The sequence below is a fragment of the Lynx rufus genome, unplaced genomic scaffold, assembly GCF_022079265.1.
Source record: "Lynx rufus isolate CCGP_SWC_20201006 ecotype Redwood Valley unplaced genomic scaffold, mLynRuf1.p SCAF_5, whole genome shotgun sequence".
NCBI lineage: Eukaryota > Metazoa > Chordata > Mammalia > Carnivora > Felidae > Lynx > Lynx rufus.
In genome coordinates, this window is record NW_025814867.1 from 136,227,342 (window position 1) to 136,248,527 (window position 21,186).

The 21,186-nt window shown below is 34.0% G+C and overlaps 1 protein-coding gene across 1 annotated transcript in view; it reads left to right on the forward strand.

Annotated features, from left to right (window-relative positions):
• Window positions 1-21,186, forward strand: part of NCAM2 (neural cell adhesion molecule 2) — a 215,915-nt gene that overhangs the window by 41,573 nt on the left and 153,156 nt on the right. The window contains exons 5-6 of the mRNA XM_047099839.1: window positions 6,048-6,208; window positions 8,357-8,502. Of these exons, the coding sequence (XP_046955795.1) occupies window positions 6,048-6,208; window positions 8,357-8,502 (307 nt within the window). The remainder of the gene's footprint in view (window positions 1-6,047; window positions 6,209-8,356; window positions 8,503-21,186) is intronic.

The following is a 21,186-nucleotide window of genomic DNA, read 5'->3' on the forward strand; positions in this document are numbered from 1 at the left end:
GCGTCATATTTTCCCAGTTATATATTATCCTGGTAATTTTTGATTGGGTGCAGATATTAAGGATTTTATGTTTTGGAGTGGTGATTGTTTTTGTATTTTCTTACTTTGTTTTTAGATACAGAAATAGCTTGGGAAAAATTTGATGTTTTGAAGATTGCGTTTAGGCTCTTTCAGTGCAACTACAACCTGGGATTAATATGCTTCTGTGCTTGAGGCAATATTCTTCTAAAAGGGGTGACTTAATGTCCTGCATTTTAGGAAATTTCTCTACTCTGGATGGTTGAGATGCAAATTATTCCTGGTTTTGGGATTGTTGTGCTTTATCTTTTCCAATGGTTATTTCCCTTTCTTTGGAAGGTCTTACTGGCATGCAGTTACTGATAAGTATTCAGTTAAAAATTGGTTAGGAACACATTGCAGATCTCTCTACTATCTTTCTTGTGTAGCTCTTTTTTCTTACATTCACTGATCCACAAATTCTAGCTACTTTAACCACTTCCTACTGAGAACTCTCCCTAGCTGTGTTTGGGCTCTCCTTCTGTGAGCCGCAGCCTGGAAACACTCTTCAAGTACCAGGATATGGTGGTCTTCTGAGGTCACTGTCTTGAGCTACTTGAAAACTATTATTTAATCTGTGTCTAGTGTTGTTTGCTGTTTACAATGAGAGGGTATATATGGTTCCCTGTTACTCCATTGTGGTTGAAAGTGGAATTATCCTCCTTTCTTTATCATTTCCACTAATTCCATAATTCCATGATTCATTCTCTCTCTCTTTCCTCTGTCTCTCTCTCTCTTTAATCTACATCCAAGTTAGTTACCATAGAGTGCAACAATGATTTCAGGGGTAGATTCCTTAATGCCCCTTACCCATTTAGCCCATCCTCCCTCTCCCACAACCCCTCCAGTAACCCTCTGTTTGTTCTCCATATTTAAGAGTCTCTTATGTTTTGTCCCATCACTGTTTTTATATTGATTTGCTTCCCTTCCTTTATGTTCATCTGTTTTGTATCTTAACGTCCTCATATGAGTGAAGTCATACGATATTTGTTTTTCTCTAATTTTGCTTAGCATAATACCCTCTAGTTCCATCCATGCTGTTGAGATTGGCAAGATTTCATTCTTTTTGATTGCCAAGTAATACTCCATTGTGTGTATATGTATATATATATATATATATATACACACACATACTACATCTTCTTTATCCATTCATCCACCAATGGCGATGGACATTGGGCTGTTTCTATACTTTGGCTTTTGTTGATAGTGCTGCTATAAGCATGGGGGTGCATGTGTCCCTTCGAAACAGCACACCTGTATCCCGTGGATAAATGCCTAGTAGTGCAATTGCTGGGTCATAGGGTAGTTCTATTTTTAGTTTCTTGAGGAACCTCCATACTGTTTTCCAGAGTGGCTGCACCAGCTTGCACTGCCACCAACAATGCAAAAGAGATCCTCTTTCTCCGCATCCTCGCTAACATCTGTTGTTGCTTGAGTTGTTAATGTTAGCCATTCTGACAGGTGTGAGGTTGTATCTCATTGTGGTTTTGATTTGTATTTCCCTGATGATGCGTGATGGTGAGCATTTTTTCATGTGTCGGTTGGCCATCTGCATGTCTTCCTTGGAGAAGTGTCTATTCCTGTTTTTTGCCCATTTCTTCACTGGATTATTTGTTTTTTGGGTTTGATAAGTTCTTTATAGATTTTAGATACTAACCCTTCATCTGATATGTAATTTGCAAATATCTTCTCCCATTCTGTCAGTTGCCTTTTAGTTTTGCTGATTGTTTCCTTCGCTGTACAGAAGCTTTTTATTTTGATGAGGTCCCAGTAGTTCATTTTTGCTTTTGTTTCCCTTACCGCTGGAGACGTGTTGAGTAAGAAGTTGCTGTGGCCAACATCAGAAAGGTTTTGCCTGCTTTCTCCTCAAGGATTTTGATGGCTTCCTGTCTTACATTGAGGTCTTTCATCCATTTTGAGTTTATTTTTGTGTATGGTGTAAGAAAGTGGTCCAGGTTCATTCTTCTGCGTGTCGCTGTCCAGTTTTCCCAGCACCAGTTGCTGAAGAGACTGTCTTTATTCCATTGGATATTCTTTCCTGCTTTGTCAAAGATTAACTGGCCATAAATTTGTGGGTCCATTTCTGGGTTCTCTATTCGGTTCCATTGATCTGAATGTCTGTTTTTGTGCCAGTACCATACTGTCTTGATGATTACAGCTTTGTAGTATAGCTTGAAGTCTGGGATTGTGATGCCTCCTGCTTTGGTTTTCTTTTTCAAGATTGCTTTGGCTATTTGGGGTCTTCTCTGGTTCCATACAAATTTTAGGATTGTTTGTTCTAGCACTGTGAAGAATGCTGATGTTATTTTGATAGGTATTGTATTGAATATGTGGATTGCTTTGGGTAGTATTGACATTTTAACAATATTTGTTCTCCCTATCCAGAAGCATGGAATCTTTTTCCTTTTCTGTGTGTGTCTTCTTAAATTTCTTTCATAAGCTTTTTATAGTTTCAGTGTATAGATTTTTCACCTCTTTGGTTAGATTTATTCCTAGGTATTTTATGGGTTTTGGTGCAACTGTAAATGGGATCGATCCCTTGATTTCTCTTTCTGTTGCTTCATTGTTGGTGTATAGGAATGCAACCAATTTCTGTGCATTGATTTATATCCTGCAGTTTTGCTGAATTCATGGATCAGTTTTAGCGTTTTTTTGATGGAATCTTTTCGGTTTTCCATATACTATATCATGTTATCTGCCAAAAGTGAAAGTTTGACCTCCTCCTGGCCAATTTGGATGCTTTTTATTTCTTTGCATTGTCTGATTGGTGAGGCTAAGACTTCCAATACTACTTTGAATAACAGTGATGAGAGTGGACATCCCTGTCTTGTTCCTGACCTTAGGGGGAAAGCTCTCAGTTTTCCCCCATTGAGGATGATATTAGCATTGGGTCTTTCATATATGGCTCTTATGATCTTGAGGTATGATCCTTCTATCCCTACTTTCTTGAGGGTTTTTATCAAGAAAGGATGCTGATGGTATTACTATCAATGAGTTTATGTTTGTGCTTAATTGATTTGTATATATGGGAGCTTTCACATTGGGAGCATAAATGTTTACAATTATTAGGTCTTCTTGGTGGATAGAGCCCTTAGTTATGATATAATGCCCTCTTCATCTCTTGTTACAGTCTTTTTTTAATGTCTGTAAGTATGGCTACTCCAGCTTTCTTTTGTTGACCATTAGCATGATATATGGTGCTCATCCCCTTACTTTCAATCTGAAGGTGTCTTTAGGTCTAAAGTGGGTCTCTTGTGAACAGCACAGAGATGGATTTTGTTTTCTTAACCATCCTGTTACCTTATGTCTTTTGATTTAAACATTTAGTCCATTGACGTTTAGAGTGAGTACTGAAAGATATGAATTTATTGCCATTATGTTTCTTGTAGAGTTGGAGTTTCTGGTGGATTCCGTGATTCTCATACCTATTTTCTTGTGCCTAGAAAAGCATTACTTAGAGAAGTGGTTTGAGTTTCAAGTATGAGCTTATATAATTCCACCAGAATTCTTTGAAAGTCTTTTGCACACATGGCATTCTCCAGAAGTGGATTGTGAATAATAACAAGTATATTCTATATCACAAGTTTGTTAAGAGAGAGGAATTTAGAAACTATTACTTTGGTTAGTTCCCTTGCTGATATTTTTAAGTTAAGTTCTTGAAGGGAACATAGTCTTTATATACTTATTTCCTCTAAATCTCTTCTAGATCTACCCATCCACTGCAAAGCCCAAATCATAATTTTTCCCCATGAAAATTAGAAGTATTTCACTCATCTTTTGCCTTTTCTCCTACTACAGTAGATCCCTCTTTCCCCTACTTAACATACAAGAAGTTATGAATAAATTCATTAATGATATCTACCTTATCCTCTGTTACTGCCAGTCATATTATCAATTCTTCATGATAGGTAGCCATGTCTCACTCATTTGCCGTACTTCAAACATTTATCACAATATTTCACATGAGGTAGAGAAACAACCCTCTTTATCAGAAAGAGCACTAGAATTTAGTTATTATGCTTCTTTTTTTTTTTAATTTTTTTTCAACGTTTATTTATTTTTGGGACAGAGAGAGACAGAGCATGAACGGGCGAGGGGCAGAGAGAGAGGGAGACACAGAATCGGAAACAGGCTCCAGGCTATGAGCCATCAGCCCAGAGCCCGACGCGGGGCTCGAACTCACGGACCGTGAGATCGTGACCTGGCTGAAGTCGGACGCTTAACCGACTGCGCCACCCAGGCGCCCCTAGTTATTATGCTTCTTATATTACTGTGTGAACCTAGTTGTCTTCATCTGTGAATTAAGGGGTGTGAAAATTATACTTAAAATTTTTGTTTTCTAATCTGTGAATGACGGTGGGAGTGAAAATAGACATCTATGAGCTAATTGTGAGCTTTTAATCAGGTAGAATTTATAGGGAAAGTGTATTATAAACCACAGATTGCTTAAATTTCTATGTATTATTATTATTCTTACTGTTGTTTTGTTATGGTTATACAAATTAGTAATTTCTACTTGGCTAGTGTAAGAAATATATTATATCACTAATTACTATGAAGGCTATATATATTACATTCTGGACAAAAATGCTGGAATATCACATTTCATTGTTGTTAGTTTTAGATTCATAAAATATAAAAATATATAAAAATACAGAGCAACATATATATCTATATATATAGAAAGAGATATCTATGTATCTACATATATATAGATATACATTTGCTTTTGGTATTTTACAAACCCTACTTTTGGACCCCACTCTTATGATATTTTTGCACATTTCATGATATCTTTAGAGATGTCAGTAGAAACTGGAAAAACAGATGCTAATGAGTCATAGAAAGATAAGTATTGTATTAGGATACGCACCATACCTAGCTTTCGGGTAAGTGAAACCAGAATTCACTGGAATGATCATTTAGTGTGTTGAAGAAATGTTCTCTCATTCTAGGAATTTTTTTAAATATTTTTTTCAGAGATTTGTTTTTAAATTTAAACTTGTGTAGACAAATAGATACCCCATCCTCTAAGGACAGATCCTAAACATTTTACATCCATGGGCCTTGCAATCAATTCAGTCATTCAAAATACCATTATACAAAAAAAATATAGAAGGAAAACTAAAGAGAACAAAGGAGGAGGAAGAGTAAATAAGGAGAATAAACTTGAATGGAAGGGAATATACATTACAAGAAGGTTCCACACATATTAAGGGGAACTGTGGAAATTGCTTAAGATTTAAATATATTTAAAATATTTTTTACTGTACGTATTACAGGCAAAATTGAAAAACATTGTTTTAACAGACAACACAAACTGGGATTGGAAGAGAGTGAAGACTATTTCAGTTCAGAAAGAACTTGGAAAATATTGAAAATTATTGATGTCTAAGAGGGAACATATCTAAGAAAAGTGATTTCTTCTCATTAATGAATTAAGTCATCATATTCAGCATAATTTCTCTAACTGCACTTGCAAATAATTGTTTCATCTTACCCCTTTATTGGTAATACTTATTTGCAATATAAATTGGTAATGTATTTAAATTGCATTTACTTTGAAACTTCTTTAAGGGATATTTCCATAGAAACTATCTTAAATGTGTCCTAGGGACCTAGTAAATGTGTGTTGACTCACCATCATAAAAAGTGTATATAGAATTAAGATCAGCAACACAAAATTTTTTTGCTAATAAGGTAAAAATTGAACGAATGTGCTTTTTTGCTGAAAAAGAGTGTTATGATTTCAACATAGCTCAAAAGTTACTCTTGTCTCTAAATCCAAAGCAGTTTTCAAGTATAATTTTAATGCCTAGTAATTGAGTTTTCACTGAGCTACTAAAAGTACACTTGTGATTGGAATATAGCCTTGTCTATCAATAGCCATGAAATGATTGACAATGAGTGATCAAAAAATTGAGTACAATCTCCTTTTGAGTTATGAAGTCAGATTTATGAAGATCAACCTCTGTTTTCTTCTTTAGGAATGGCAAGTTCATTGAAGAAAATGAAAAATATATATTAAAAGGAAGCAATACAGAACTCACTGTCAGGAACATAATTAATAGTGATGGGGGTCCTTATATCTGCAGAGCCACAAATAAAGCAGGAGAAGATGAAAAACAGGCATTCCTCCAGGTCTTTGGTAAGTATTATAGCATAGTGGTTAAAATTATGATGTCTAGAGGGAGGTCTGAGTCAAATTGTACTCTGTTACTTATATGTCACTAACTTTCCAAAATTAAATCTCATTTCTCATCTGAAATATATTTTAGCATTGCAGCTACCAGATAGAATTATTTTGAGAATTACATGAAACGATACATGTATATTCTTGTAAAATATTGGCTGACTCATAACAGAAGATGGAAGAAAATTCATTTAAATTACACATATTGGGATCCGTTACAATTTATATATAATATGGGTTGGTCTTCATAAATCTTTAAGTGACACATATTGAGATTAGTTGTACCTTGAATATACTTCAAAACAATACCTCTATAAAGCTATAATTAGGAAATGTCTATGTGTAACCATTAGTAAATACTCCTTTTTTCATTTTTTTAAAAGGAAATATGAATATCTTCCATATTTACTAAGAGCCATATTGCCTTCTTTGGGGAACTTACAAAAAGTAGATAACTAGTAAGGGTTTTAAAATTATTATGATTGATTTAGCTTCCATTTATGTTTGTAAGAAGAAAAGCAATTTTTCTAGTGTATTTAGAATATATCATTGTCTTTAACAACCATAATACTAAAAATTAAATGCACTAATAATAATTAATATGTTTTCTCCATTTTTCAAACCACTTATCAAAATGATTTCACAACAAAGGGCAGGGAAAGGAAAGAAGGAAGATTCTTTAAGAGTAAGAAGGACAATGGTTCATGCAGAGGAAAAAGTAAACAAACTTAAAACTGTTAGAAATTATAGGAAGCCCTTATCTTGTTATAGCACTATTCCTCACTTAACAAGGTTGTTCTCTTTAAAACCTACACTAAATAAATATGACTCAGTATAAAAATAAATTAATTAATTACAAATGATAGTTTCTGAGATAATCCCAAAAGGTAGATATTCTCAATTTGCCTCAAAGAGCTCTTATGAAATATTAGGGTTTTTTTTATTAGGATGGCAGTGAATGAGAACAGAGATAAATAATAGAATGTTTCTAATACTTTCATCTTTTCAAATAGAAAATACTGCATGATATTCTACACTGCTGTTGTAATCACTTTTGTATAGTAACACTGAACAAATTTGTATTATGTTTGACACAAAATCAAATATATATGTAGTAGAAATCTACCTAAATCCATTAAAGTCAAGGGAGTAAACACTGAGTTAGTAAAAAGTATATATGCCATATTTCCTATAATAGGAACCTAATTTTCTAAGATTAAAACAACTTATTTATATTACATGATTAATTCCATTTAAAGATTAAATAAACTGTTACTTTTTATGAAATAACAAGTGCTAGCTTTTATCCCTTTGTGGTGTACCAAAATATAAGTACAGATAATACAGTTTTACAATCATAAAGCTCTGTGGTGTCATGTAAATTTGTGGATAGACATAGCTTTTAATATAAAAATAATTTAAATTAGGAGACATTTTTTCTCATTTTTGAAGTCACAATTATAAAGAAATTATTAGCCAAAATACCTAAAATATTGTTAAAATAAACTAAGGTAAAATAAATCAATTGGAATATCAAAAAATAACATGTATATATACTTACTTCATAAATATTTTAAATATTATGCATAATTATACTTCATACATATTCAAGATATAGTCATCATTTTCCTTCTTTGGTGAAATCATTTTTAGAGCATAAGAGATAATCACTGAATAAGCTGATGTCACACATAAACACACACACACACACACACACACACACACACACACACACAGAAACATAGATACCCTGAGACTTTTAAACTGGAAATTTTAATTTTATTGCATTAAGAGAGGGAAAAAAATAATTAAGTGTCTTTTAAATTGCAAAATTTTGAAAGGAATCATAATTTGTATGCTGGTTTCTAAGCCACTTCAAATTATTTTTCTGATAATCGATGAGAATTATTTTTAAAGTTTTTTCTTCTGTGCGTTCAACTGTCTCTTGGCACTCCTTTAAAGCAAAGCAAGCTGCAGGAACTGCCACAAAGTTGATAATTTTGTACTGGGCTCATGTGGACTCAAATGCCTGCCATGGCTTTTAAGTCTGAGTGGTAATATTTTCCTCCCATACAGATTGAGTAATGTATATATTCTTTACAGTACAGCCTCACATAATACAGCTTAAAAATGAGACTACACACGAGAACGGTGAAGTCACACTTACATGTGAAGCAGAAGGGGAGCCTATTCCAGAAATCACTTGGAAAAGAGCCGTAGATGGCATCACGTTTTCTGAAGGCGATAAGGTAACAGGAACTCAATATCTAGTGATTTTCAGTACCTTTGTGTTTTCAGAGTTTTTGCCTATTATTAAATCTCACCGTGGACTCCAGCTTCTCAAGTAACTTGTAGGAATACAAGAAATGGTTTAATTTTTAAAAGGGTAACTCCACCACAGGCAGCCTAAAAATAAGGTCAGGGGAGAAAAGAGTGAAAGTATAATATTTAAAGATGTTTTTCATTAAGCCACAAAATATTAGGTTATTGATATTCTTAAGTTTGCTTTCATGGACTTTTGGCATACTTCGAATCTGTAAATTTTCTTACTGCAATTTTAACATCCCCCCTCCTGTACCCAGTGTTGTGAAAATGGAAGTCATTTACATTCTCCAGATGCTGGTTGTTATTAACTCTTTACTCTGTAGAATTGTCTTCGTGTAGCAGAAGATTAGGTTGCTGCTTTCATATAATTTAGAATCTAAGAAAGAGAAGTAACTGCAACAGCATTCTGGCAATTGTCATTCCCATGTAAATTGGTGACCTGTCAATAGAATGCATTCAAATTACTAAGAAATGAATTAGTAGGTTTTCATTATTGTTATTTTTCATAATTACTGATATAAAACTCCAAAGCATAGAGGAAAGTGAAACAGAAAGAAAAGAGAGTGAATTAATGATACGATGGAACTGTCATTTTACACGTATGAAAGAGGGTAGGATTAAGCTTAGATTTCTTTTCTCAATATTGAAGAGAAACTCCTTTAAACCTTTCATTAATTTAAATCAAGTTCTGCAAAACATAGTCATTTCTGAAATATAAGTGCATTTGACTTACCAACAGTGATAGCAGAAAAATTTGAAACCACCTTATTTGAAATATACTTTCTGTCCCTCTAACACGTTATGTAATTTTTTAACATGCTGACTCCATAAATTGACAAAATAGCCATTTACCTGTTTATTTGCTATTTATTCTTTGCAAGAAGTGTATTCATATATATGATATATATATGTATATATCATATATAATATTATACATATGATATATCACACTTATTTACCTCATTTTCTCCTCATGATGACATTTTTTTTAAAGTTTATTTATTTTGAGAGAGAGAGAGAGTGCACAAGCAGGGAAGAAGCAGAGACAGACAGGGAGAGAGAATCCCAAGCAGGTCCTGCACTGTCAGCGTGGAGCAGGGCTCCGACCACGAACCCGTGAGATCATGACCTGAGCTGAATCCAAGAGTCTGACACCTAACCAACTGAGCTACCCAGGCACCCCAAATGATGGCATTTTTTAAGACCTTGTATCGCTTTTGGTAATAGTTATGCTGTTTTTATTTACTTATTTTATATATACAAATTGAAAATCAAATTTATAAAATATCTTTTGGCAATCCAGAGAAATGATATAGACTTTGCTTTCAATTTTTATTAACAGGAAATCATAGATATTATTATGGCACAGTTGCAAAATCTGAAAGGACTTATATTTTAGATATATAAAACTGTAGGTGATTGTTTTTATGTCAGTTTAGTATATTTCTTGAGACAAGATCACTCTCAAAATAATGATTTTCATATCTATAAAGCCTTATTAAATATACCTTCATATTCCTAACTCATGTTTTTATTATTTTCCTGACCACTCTAAAATTCCTAAGAGTTCTCATCTTAAAGGTAGTATTTACTCTTCATTTAATAGATGTTTCTTTATGTGTGTACCAAAAATGAAAGATACATTATATTCAGTTATTTTATTAATGAAAAGTTAGCAAATAACCAGAAGGTTGTGATATTTTATTTTATAGTCTAAACCCCAGGCCACCCAAAACTATATACAGAAATTTCTTCTCTAGTATTTATGAAAAGTAATCAACTAGTTTTGTTTGAAAAGAACTTTCCTCATGGGAAAGATTTATTAAGGATTTGGAAAGTCTAGGACTGGTATGTTAGCAGACCTCCCTTCCCATGGAATAAATGTTAGGAGTCCATGAGAAGTGTTCACTGCCTAGCAAACATTGTGTTAATGCATCTTAATAAACACTGTATATATATTGTCTCAGTTTGTGTTCTGGTATCCTTATTACATAATAAATGACGCCAGAACATAGTGGCACAAAGCAACCATTTTCTTTTGCTCGTGATTTTGTGGATCAAGAATTTGGGGAGACTCAGCTAAGTGGATATCATGAGGCATTTCGAATATGCTCACATGTAGATGTTTTCTGTAGCTATAGTTTTGTAGAATGATTGAACTATACATATTAACATACCATAAAATATCCTTGCAAATATGGTGTCCTTCAGAAATTACAACAAAAAATATGGTGCTTACACACAGAGCTCTCTTAAACTCATGAGTATCTCATCTAATTCACTTTAATGCATTTTGTCTACGTTTAAAATAATATATATAATTTTGGAAACTTTAGGAAATTTCAAAAGCATGTGTAATATGTAAGAAAAATAGTGTCCACTTGCTTTAAAAATATTTTCTTAATATTCATTGCTACTTCAAAATAATATTTTGTTCTTCATTTTTAAAGAAATTTCAGTTTTCACTAACTTTTAGTTATCCATTTATTGAAGATTTCTAAGCACTTTATTTTCATGCAGCTAAAATATTATTTATAATTTTCCATAAAATAATTGATTTACCAGGGTTATCCAGAAACCATCAAACTGACAGCTTGTTATTAACAGATTATCTTGTAGTCATCTTAAGATATATTTGTTTATAAAAATCAGAAATCCCCAGCCTCTTCATTTAATAGATGCTATATACATAATTTTAATAGTATATAAGTATATACAATAAAGTTTAAGACAAAACCAAAGCTATCGTTGTGGAATATAAAATAGCCATGGATTAAAAGTTGTAAATTGTTTTGCAGTTTACAAACTATGCAATCTAATTTTTTGTGTTAAAATCTTTATTTTTATTTATTTTTTTAAGTTTATTTATTTGAGACAGAGAGGGAGAGAGAAAGCAGCGGGTAGAGAGAGAGGAAGAGAGAGAATTCCAAACAAGTTCCACACCGTCAGCGATGAGCCCAGCACAGGGCTCGATCTCACAAACCATGAGATCATGACATGAGCCAAAGTCAAGAGTCAGACGCTTAACCGACTGAGCCACCTAGGCACCCCTAAAATCTTTATTTTTTTTTAAATTTTTTTAATGTTTATTTATTTTTGAGACAGAGAGAGACAGAGCATGAACAGGGGAGGGGCAGAGAGAGAGGGAGACACAGAATCTGAAACAGGCTCCAGGCTCTGAGCAGTCAGCACAGAGCCCGACGCGGAGCTCGAACTCACGGACCACGAGATCATGACTTGAGCCGAAGTCGGACGCTTAACCGACCGAGCCACCCAGGCGCCCCATAAAATCTTTATTTTTAAAATAAAACCATGCTTCTTTCACAGGGTTGACCTGGGGATTATGTAAGATTATATTTGTCTTCAGTGTGTTGACATAGTCCCTGGCATTAATACTTGCCATTTATTTTAAAAGTTTCTTTAGATCATTCCTTATTATCATCTTTATTAATCAATACATGTTAATATGTGTAAGATTATAAATATTGATGAATTTGTATGGGAAGTCATGCAAAATGTCACACATCAAAGTTTAATCCTAATTTCATCACTTTGATGTGTCATTCACTATATTACCTCTTATATCTAACCTCAGGTTTTGCATGTCTAAATCAGGATAATAAGACATACCTGGAAAAATATTTCTGAAGATAAAATGAGAGTTCACATAACAACATCCCAGATACAAATCAAACATCTTAAAAGTTTTTTTTTTTTTTTATCTTGTCTTGGAGGTATCCAGTCTTTAGATATTTTATGCATGAGAAAATGATCATGTTAATTCCCTATTAATGACTGCTGTCACAGATCAAAAATTGTGTGAGCATTGTCATATGTGCTGCATTGAATAACACGAGAACAGGATGGTGTCACAGTTGTTATAGTTTGTGCTTCTCTGCCATAGCAATATGTAGAAATTTACTATAGGGTCCTTGGGTGATTCAGTCCATTGAGTATCTGACTCTTGATTTTGTCTCAGGTTACTATCCCAGGGTTGTGGGATTGAGCCCCACATTGGGCTCCAAGGTCAGCATGGAGCCTGCCTAAGATTTTCTCTCTCCTTTCCCTTTGCCCCTTGCCCCTACTCACATTCTCTCACACTAAATATAAAAGTAAATAAAAAATAATAAAATAAAATCATCTCTAGCCCTATTAATTTAATGGCTCAGATCCGAACTTGTCTTACCACGCTAAATTCCAGGTCTGGTAACTATATATCACATTCTGCTTGGAAGCTGAAAATGTCCAGAACCTGCATCTGAGTTTCATCTTAATCATTGTATGATTGGTGTCAATCTCTGTCTCTACAGGGAAGTACAGATGAGAGCTCCAACTTCCTATTTGGGATGAGGATAGATTCTTATGCTAAAGAAAGGCTGGTCTTTCTTCTTGGGAGACACAAAATCAGGACCAGAAATATCGTAGATTTCTTTGCACTCTCTCAGATCTGTCTTCTCCCCCACCCCCAAGTTTCTTCTCTAGGAAGTGATTCATTATTTGCCTTCTTTTGGGCTCAGGTAGAACTCCCACATTCTATAGCAATAAATATTGATTCTAAATAGACTCACATTGTACGAAAAACTGAACAGGTCATTAAATAGGAAGAAAAAATGCTACATGCCACAAAGCAAGATTACTTAACAGTGCTTTGTCCATAAATTTTCGAAATATGATTTCAGATTCATAGGATAAACCTGGTGTCTTTTAAACATTTTTAAAGAAAAATATTGTTACTTGTTATGTTAAGAGTAAATGGAAGTAAAAAGATCTACAGGGAGTGATTTTTACTTCTAGAATTGTTACAAAATAGTAAACTAACAGCATGCAATCCCATCTATATGAATAGAATGTTTTATGTAATAATTACAAAGTGCTTGTAATATTGTCTGGGAGATGTCATCTCACATGTGCCATTTATCCACTCCTAAGATACAGAATCTATAATTATTTTATTCCTGTTATACTTGTCCTACATAGTAAATTATAGGCCTTCCTCTACCAGAAATTAATCCCACCCTACACTGATAAGAAGTATTTGAAATGTATAGCAATAAGTTATAACTGTCTTAAGCAGAATTTCTTGAATTTCAGTCCCTTGGCAGTGAGCTTTTCTCTTTACTGTATGCATGGTGCTGCCTGTTACAGTTAGACACTTAGTTTTCTTTAAATTAGTTTTTCATTTATTCTAATCCTAACCAAAAATACCTGTGGAATCAAAAGCATGGTGACACATTACTTATATTTTTAAATATCATTAAAATAAATACCAAACAATAAAATAAAAATTGTTGGGGCACCTGGATAGCTCAGTAGGTTAAGCATCCAACTCTTGGTTTCTCCTCAGGTCATGATCTCACAGTTTGTGAGTTCGAGCCCCGCGTCGGGCTCTGTGCTGACGGCTCAGAGCCTGGAGCCTATTTCAGATTCTGTGTCTCCCCCTCTCTCTACCCCTCCCCTGCTTTTGCTCTGTGTCTCTCTGTCTCTCAATAATAAATAAATGTTAAAAAAATTTAAAAAAATAAAATAAACTTAAAAGATTTAAATAAAATAAAAATTGTTTTTCCAAGTCATACCAAACTTAGTATGTGTACCTTCACTGGTACCACACTTTTAAATACTGCTTTTGTGTCAAACATACTTTGAATTAATATGATGCCAAGTTTACTTATGAAATTCTGAGGGCTGGAACACATTCAAACATATTCTTACTGGGACAGAACCCATTCTCCATCCTCTTATTGTTGGATCCAACCACTTCCCTCCAGTAAATAAATATGTTTCATTATTAATTAATGGCTAAAGAGTTTACAGATCATAGTAACAGAAACTCATTTAGTTTCAGTCCTTAATTCCAAGTGGTCCTTTCAAAATGATGCAAATAAGTGCAATAAATAAAGCAGAGTGATTAACCTCAAAACAATTTCTTCCTATTTTTGCTAAAGTAAAATATGAAAGTCTAGTCTTATTCTGTGTCTAGATCAATTAAAATCTTTGTTATTAAAATAATAGGATTTTCTGTTCTTTTACATTCATTTTGAAAAATGTGTCTTTCTGGGTCAAAGAAAGCAACCTAACTGACTTTAGGTCCATATTGCTTTTTGTTGCTTCCAAGAGATGTATTTAAACTGAAACTTAAGATTAAAAAAAAACTAGGCATGAATAGTTTAACGTTTAGTTTTGTACTTACATACAAAAGTCATAGTTGTACCAAAATGGTCATTTCTATTTTAATAGTGTGGAAATGGTGAGCAATTTTCTCCATGAATTTAGGCACTCTGCTCTGGTTGATACTTAAAATGCTCCTGCAGACTAAAATACCAGGTCTGAGGGATTTCTGGTGATTATAAGGATAGGCAGTTCTTTCACACAACTCCTTGAACAAAAATAGAACGTTGTAAACGTTGTAACAATTTAGATATCTCAGCATATATTTATTATTACATGACTTCATTATTATTACATGCATTTATTATTATATTATTTTTTATGCTGTGGGATATTATTCTTTATTGTGTATGTACAGCTGTGGACCTAAGGACTTTTTCTGTTTTTAAAAAATGATTTATTTAAATCCCTTTTAATGAAGGCAGAAGGTAATGAAGTGACTGTTTCACAACCCATGACAAGCTCCGCTAAAAATTCTTAGATCTCTTTGATATAAAAATATGAAGATTACATTAACCTTTTCTGTGTTTCTTTTCTAACTCTAAAGCAAATATGACTTCTTGAAAAGATAAATTGCAGAAAATGTAAGCAGTAAAATAATCTTTAAAATGATAGGATTTCATATGACTAATGTTTTCTTTATCACGTACCCAAATTCATTTAACAACTATCAACAAACACTACTGTTTGCATGAACTGTGTTTGTTTGCAAGAACTATGCTAGGCACAAAGAATGCAGCAGTGAAAAGATTTTCCTGCTTTATGGTACATACAATTTAGAAGGGGAGATGGAATCAAAGCATATTTAAAATCCACAGTCTTTCCCTTATGAATATGCAATTTTGAATTATGCAATTTTCACATCCAAAATATCAACTTTGAGTATGTAAGTGAACTTTTACAAGGCTATGAATACAGCTTTGGCATATTTTTCTGTCCTATCACAGACCCAGATGGACTTGTTCTTCTGAGTGGCCTCTGTATTCACGCATGTTGGAAAGTAGGTCTACTCTCATCAGAATGTTTCCACTTGCGGCACTTGGGTGGCTTAGTCAGTTTAGCATCCGACTCTTGATTTTGGCTCAGGTCATGATCCCATGGTTTGTGAGCTCACAACGAGCTCTGTGCTGACTGCATGGGGTCTGCTTAATATTCTCTCTCTCTCTCTCTCTCTCTCTCTCTCTCTCTGCCCCACACCCCTGCTCACACTCTCTCTGTCTCTCTCAAAACTAAATAAATAAACTTAAAAGAAAAAAAAAAAAGAATATCTCTACTTAATTTGCTCCAGGCTGGTAAAAATTGCTTAGACTCCAATTTAAAAAACAAAAACAAAAACAAAATCAAAATAATGGTATAATTAGTAGCACCTTGGTATTATAGGGGAAATTTTAAGATTTGGAACTTCCTTTTTCTCTTTAAATAGGCACCAAAATGATGGGGGTGCCTGGGTGGTTCAGTCAGTTGAGCATCCGACTTTGTCTCAAGTTGTGATCTCACAATTTGTGACTTCAAGCCCCACTGGGGCTCTCGGCTGTTGGCGCAGAGCCAGCTTTGTATTCTCTGTGCCCCAACTCTCTCTGCCCCTCCCCCAATGTGCGGGATCTCTCTCTCTCTCTCTCTCTCTCTCCTCTCATCTCTCAAAAATAAACATTCAGAAAAGAAAAAAAAATACCAAAATGAGATCAACAAATCCACAATTACTGATTTAAAAAAGAGAGACAATAGAGTTTCAAATACCTACACTTTATTAAAAATGCTCTAGTGAAATGAAAAACTAAAATATGATGGCATATTTATAGCATCGTCTTTAAGTATGAAGGACAGTATATACATATCTTTTGTATATCTTTTAAGTAGCTGTACATCTGGGCACATTTTTTACAGCTGTATTTTTATTGCTTTTATGATGAATTTTACTTTTTTATCAAACCTAGGAGATGCATTTTGGTATGCGGTTATGGGCAATTCTTAGTACCTGATTCAAAGACCAACAAAACAAAACAAAACAAAACAAAACAAAACAAAACAGAATCACAGGAACAGAGGCCAAAGTGAGAACTGTAATGCAAAAAACAAACAGGCAAACAAAACCAATAAAATGTTTTAGTAAATAATTGAAAGAGCAGTAATGATATATGTGTTCAACAAATATTTTGAAGACCACCATACATATAGTTGAACTAGCCATATTGCTTAATGTGGGTAATTGTATGACAAAAGTGTGGAAATTTTAGAAAAGGCATAGACTTTCATGAATCAGAGAATACAGATAATGAAGTAATTAAATTTCAAATGAGAGAATGCCCATTCTCTTAAATTAATAATGGATTAGTGTTTTGTAGTGGTTATAACATTGATTCTTTTTTGCAGTTCCTAGATTTGCCATTTATCTGCTCTCTCATATCAGGTATACTGCCATATTTCTCCGAGGTACAGTCCCACTGTTTATACACTAAGTCCCCATTAAGCTCTAACATTTCCTTATTCTGTAAACCTCTTTATCAACTCAGTAGATAATCACACATTTTTAATATATAGTTTCATTCCGATGTTAAGCCCTTTTTAAATTATTTACTAATTTTTAGTTCATGATTTTCAAATACCTTGGTATAGTGAGGGAGTGTGTTTGCATTTCCTTTTTCTATATAGCTTTTCCATACAATTCAATTATGAGAAAAGTTAAGATTACCTTGGTAATATCTTTACATTGGGGAAAAAAAAGTCAATTTCTGATTGTAGAGAAGAATGTCGAAGAACATACTCCTGGCACATGTAGATTTGAATGCCTGTCCCCCTCCCCGCCCTTTGGTAGAGATAATGGGCTGAAGGATTTTGTATTTGAATGACATTTTTAAGGTCCTTCTAATGCATTTTTTCATATTAGTGCTCTGAGAGCAATATTATAGGTCCCTGCTGGGCAATTGGCAAAATGGATACCTCTATTCCCCATCTGATGTAGGTGGTAGAATATAATTAGGCAGGTTGAAAATCTTCCTGGATGCTTCTGAGCTTGCTGAGAGGAGGGTTTTCAATCATTTATAGCTTCCTGAAATTTCTTTTCCAGCCCACAGCTTGAATAACAATTATCAAAGAAGTCAAGTCATAAGTTCAACATATTCTTTTAAAAACTACTTTTGAGAAAACTCTGTGAAACATTTTAAAAATAAAATGCCTTTGTTCTTTTTAAAAATACTATTTATTAATGAACTATTATTTTTTAAATGTATTGTAAGAATATCCACTTGAAAGAAACTGTCATCAAGTTTGTAAGGTGATAAAATGCTAGTTCACAATTTTACAATAATTGTTTGGGGGAAAATGCAATTTATATACCAAAAGTGATTTTGCTATGGCTTTGTAGCAGAATATATTTTCTCATGCACGTACTTTATCCTACATCAAATTCAGTTGATACTTATTTCTTCATATGAAGCAATCTAGTACTATCCCTGAAAAAATATAAATATATTGCAATAAAGAAATATGGAGATGTCAGTGCACATTAATAGACTTAAAAATAAATTTTATGGTTTTTGTAAGTTGCTATTTAGTGAATTAATATTAATTAAATTCAAGAAATAACGATGAAGTAAATTTGAATAAATGCATGACAACTATGCAGTCATTTTGGTACAATTTAAAATAATACTTATGGAGGGGCGCCTGGGTGGCGCAGTCGGTTGGGCGTCCGACTTCAGCCAGGTCACGATCTCGCGGTCCGTGAGTTCGAGCCCCACGTCAGGCTCTGGGCTGATGGCTCAGAGCCTGGAGCCTGTTTCCGATTCTGTGTCTCCCTCTCTCTCTGCCCCTCCCCCATTCATGCTCTGTCTCTCTCTGTCCCAAAAATAAATAAACGTTGAAAAAAAAATTTTTTTAAATAATACTTATGGAAAAATAAATTTAAATTATTGTATAAAAGACACAGCCTACCTGTGAAAATATTTAAGCACACATGTAACAAACAACTTGCATAACTTGTTTATGATAGGGGTTGGGGGTGGGACAAAAATCTCTTAGATGTAAGTCACCTTGGGTATAGTGTTGCATTGTCATGATGGATGCCTTGGAACAGCATCATTACTGTTGTTTTGAAATCCACAAAATGTTCTTCTCTAGCTTTCTAAATCTCTTATCTCAGCTTCCAGATTATTTTTAGAGTCATAAATAATAGTGCATCCACTTATAAGAAAAATGTATCTGTCCTTTATCAAATATGTAGAAGCAATGTAACTCTAATATTTGTGGAATCCTACCATTTTTTCCCTGACCCAGACCACCCATCTTCCTCACTTCTCTTAATCCCCAGCCTAAATTTCATTGTCTATTAGTATAATTATGACATTATATTCACTCCTCGATCTTTTTTGGCTTCGTGCAATATTTCTGGCAAAACACCACTCATGGTTTAATTAACCTCCATGTCTATTCCACACTGTGGTAGGACAGCTGAGCTTACCTGGAGGAAAAACCTGTCCTCATTCCTGAATGGTCTCTCTTTGAAGTTGTGGCCCACACCCAATGTTTGCACTTTGTGTCGTGTACCATTCATCCCATATTTTCCTGGTCCATTTCCTTGGCCAATTTTAGTTAACTACCTTATACATTTCCTCTATCCTCAAATTGGCAAATTTCCTCTATCCCCAAAAGCTTTGCTGATGACCTGCTTCTTGTTTTACTAAGAAATTAAACAAAGAAAACTTTAACATATGCTTACTGCTACATCTACACGCATACATAACTGGACCTGTATGTTACCATGAGTGAAATATCTGAGTTTTTACGTGGATCCTAGTACCCTCTCTAACATATGATGGATTCAGGTCTCTATTCTGACCAGTATTTTTCCTCAGTCAGTACCTTATTTATCATTCCCATCAAGATTCAAAAATAGTCTATTATTTTTCTTTTATTTTTAAGTATGTTATACATAACATAATTTATCTATAACATACATTTTATATGTTTATGTGTAACATACACAATTCTTACTACACATACTCTTCATACATGGGAGTATATTTATGTGTGGGTAAATAGCATATAGACAGGCAGATGATAGAAAGATAGAAAGATAGATAAATAGATAGATAGATAGATAGATAGATAGACAGATAGATAGATAATCCCATATAGCCTCCACAGGCCATCTGATTCTCTATCCTCTGTTCATAGCAAAATCCCTTAAAAATGTTGTTTAACCTTGATCTAATTTTCTTCCTCCAATTATCTCCTGAATAAAAACTTGGGTCATATCACTCCACTGAAGCTCTCTGAAAAGTTTACCAGTAACCTTCATCTTCTTAAATTTAATGGCAAATTATCAGTCCTCATTTTTTTTTTCTGCCTAGTAGCAGTAATGAACTGGTTATAAATTATCTCTTTTGCTTAAGGCATGTTCTTTGGCTTGCAGTATGCTCCTGGTTTTTCTTTTGTCACACTTCTCACTCCTTTCAATACCCTTTGATCAGTTTTTGTCTTCTAATTGACCTCTAAGTGATCAAGGGCCCCAGTTTGGGGTCCCGTCTTGAATTCCTTTTTCTATACTTATTCCTTGGACTTTATTCAACTACTCTCATGGCTTTGATTACCACTTGGATCCAGTAAACTCTAAATTTCAACCAATGGACTTCCTCACTGCCAGACAGCTCCCTTTGGATATTAAATAAATAGCTTAAAGTGAAAATACCCAGTGCAATTTTGTACATGAACTTCACATTTGCTTCTTCCTTAGTCATCCCAACCTCATTAACTGGTGACTCTTTCCTTCCAGTTATATAGACTGAATATATTGGAATCATCTTTGATTCCTGTCTATTCATATACCCATATTCATTTTCTTGTTGCAAATCCTGTTAGCCAAATTTTAAATATATCCTAAACTTGATTATTTCTTAACACCTACCTATTACTGCTCTGGTCCAAGCCATCATAACTGCTTGCCTGGATTGTTGCAATAACTTTTTAAGAGGTCTCAATGCATCCATCCTTGCCCCCCATTAGTCTCAATAGAAGAGCTAGATTGCCCCATTTGAAACAAGCAAGATAGGAGCGCCTGGGTGGCTCTGTCGGTTAAGCCTTTGACTTTGGCTCAGGTCATGATCTCACGGTTCATGGGTTTGAACCCCGTGTTGGATTCAGTGCTGACAGCTAAGAGTCTGGAGCCTGTTTCTGATTCTGTGTCTCTCTCTCTGTGCCCCTCCCCTTCTCATGCTCTGTCTCTCTGTGTCTCTCAAAAATAAATATTAAAAAAAAGATTTGAAATAAGTAAGATAATTTCACTCTTTTGTTCAGAAGCCTCCAATAGTTTTTCATATCATTTGGAAAGTCTTTCTATTACCTCCATGGCTCTATATGGTAAGCCACTCTTCCAGTCTCTGTTATCTCCTTTCCCCCCTCATATCCTACTATTAAGATCAATTAGTTTCAGCCAAGTAAGATTTCAT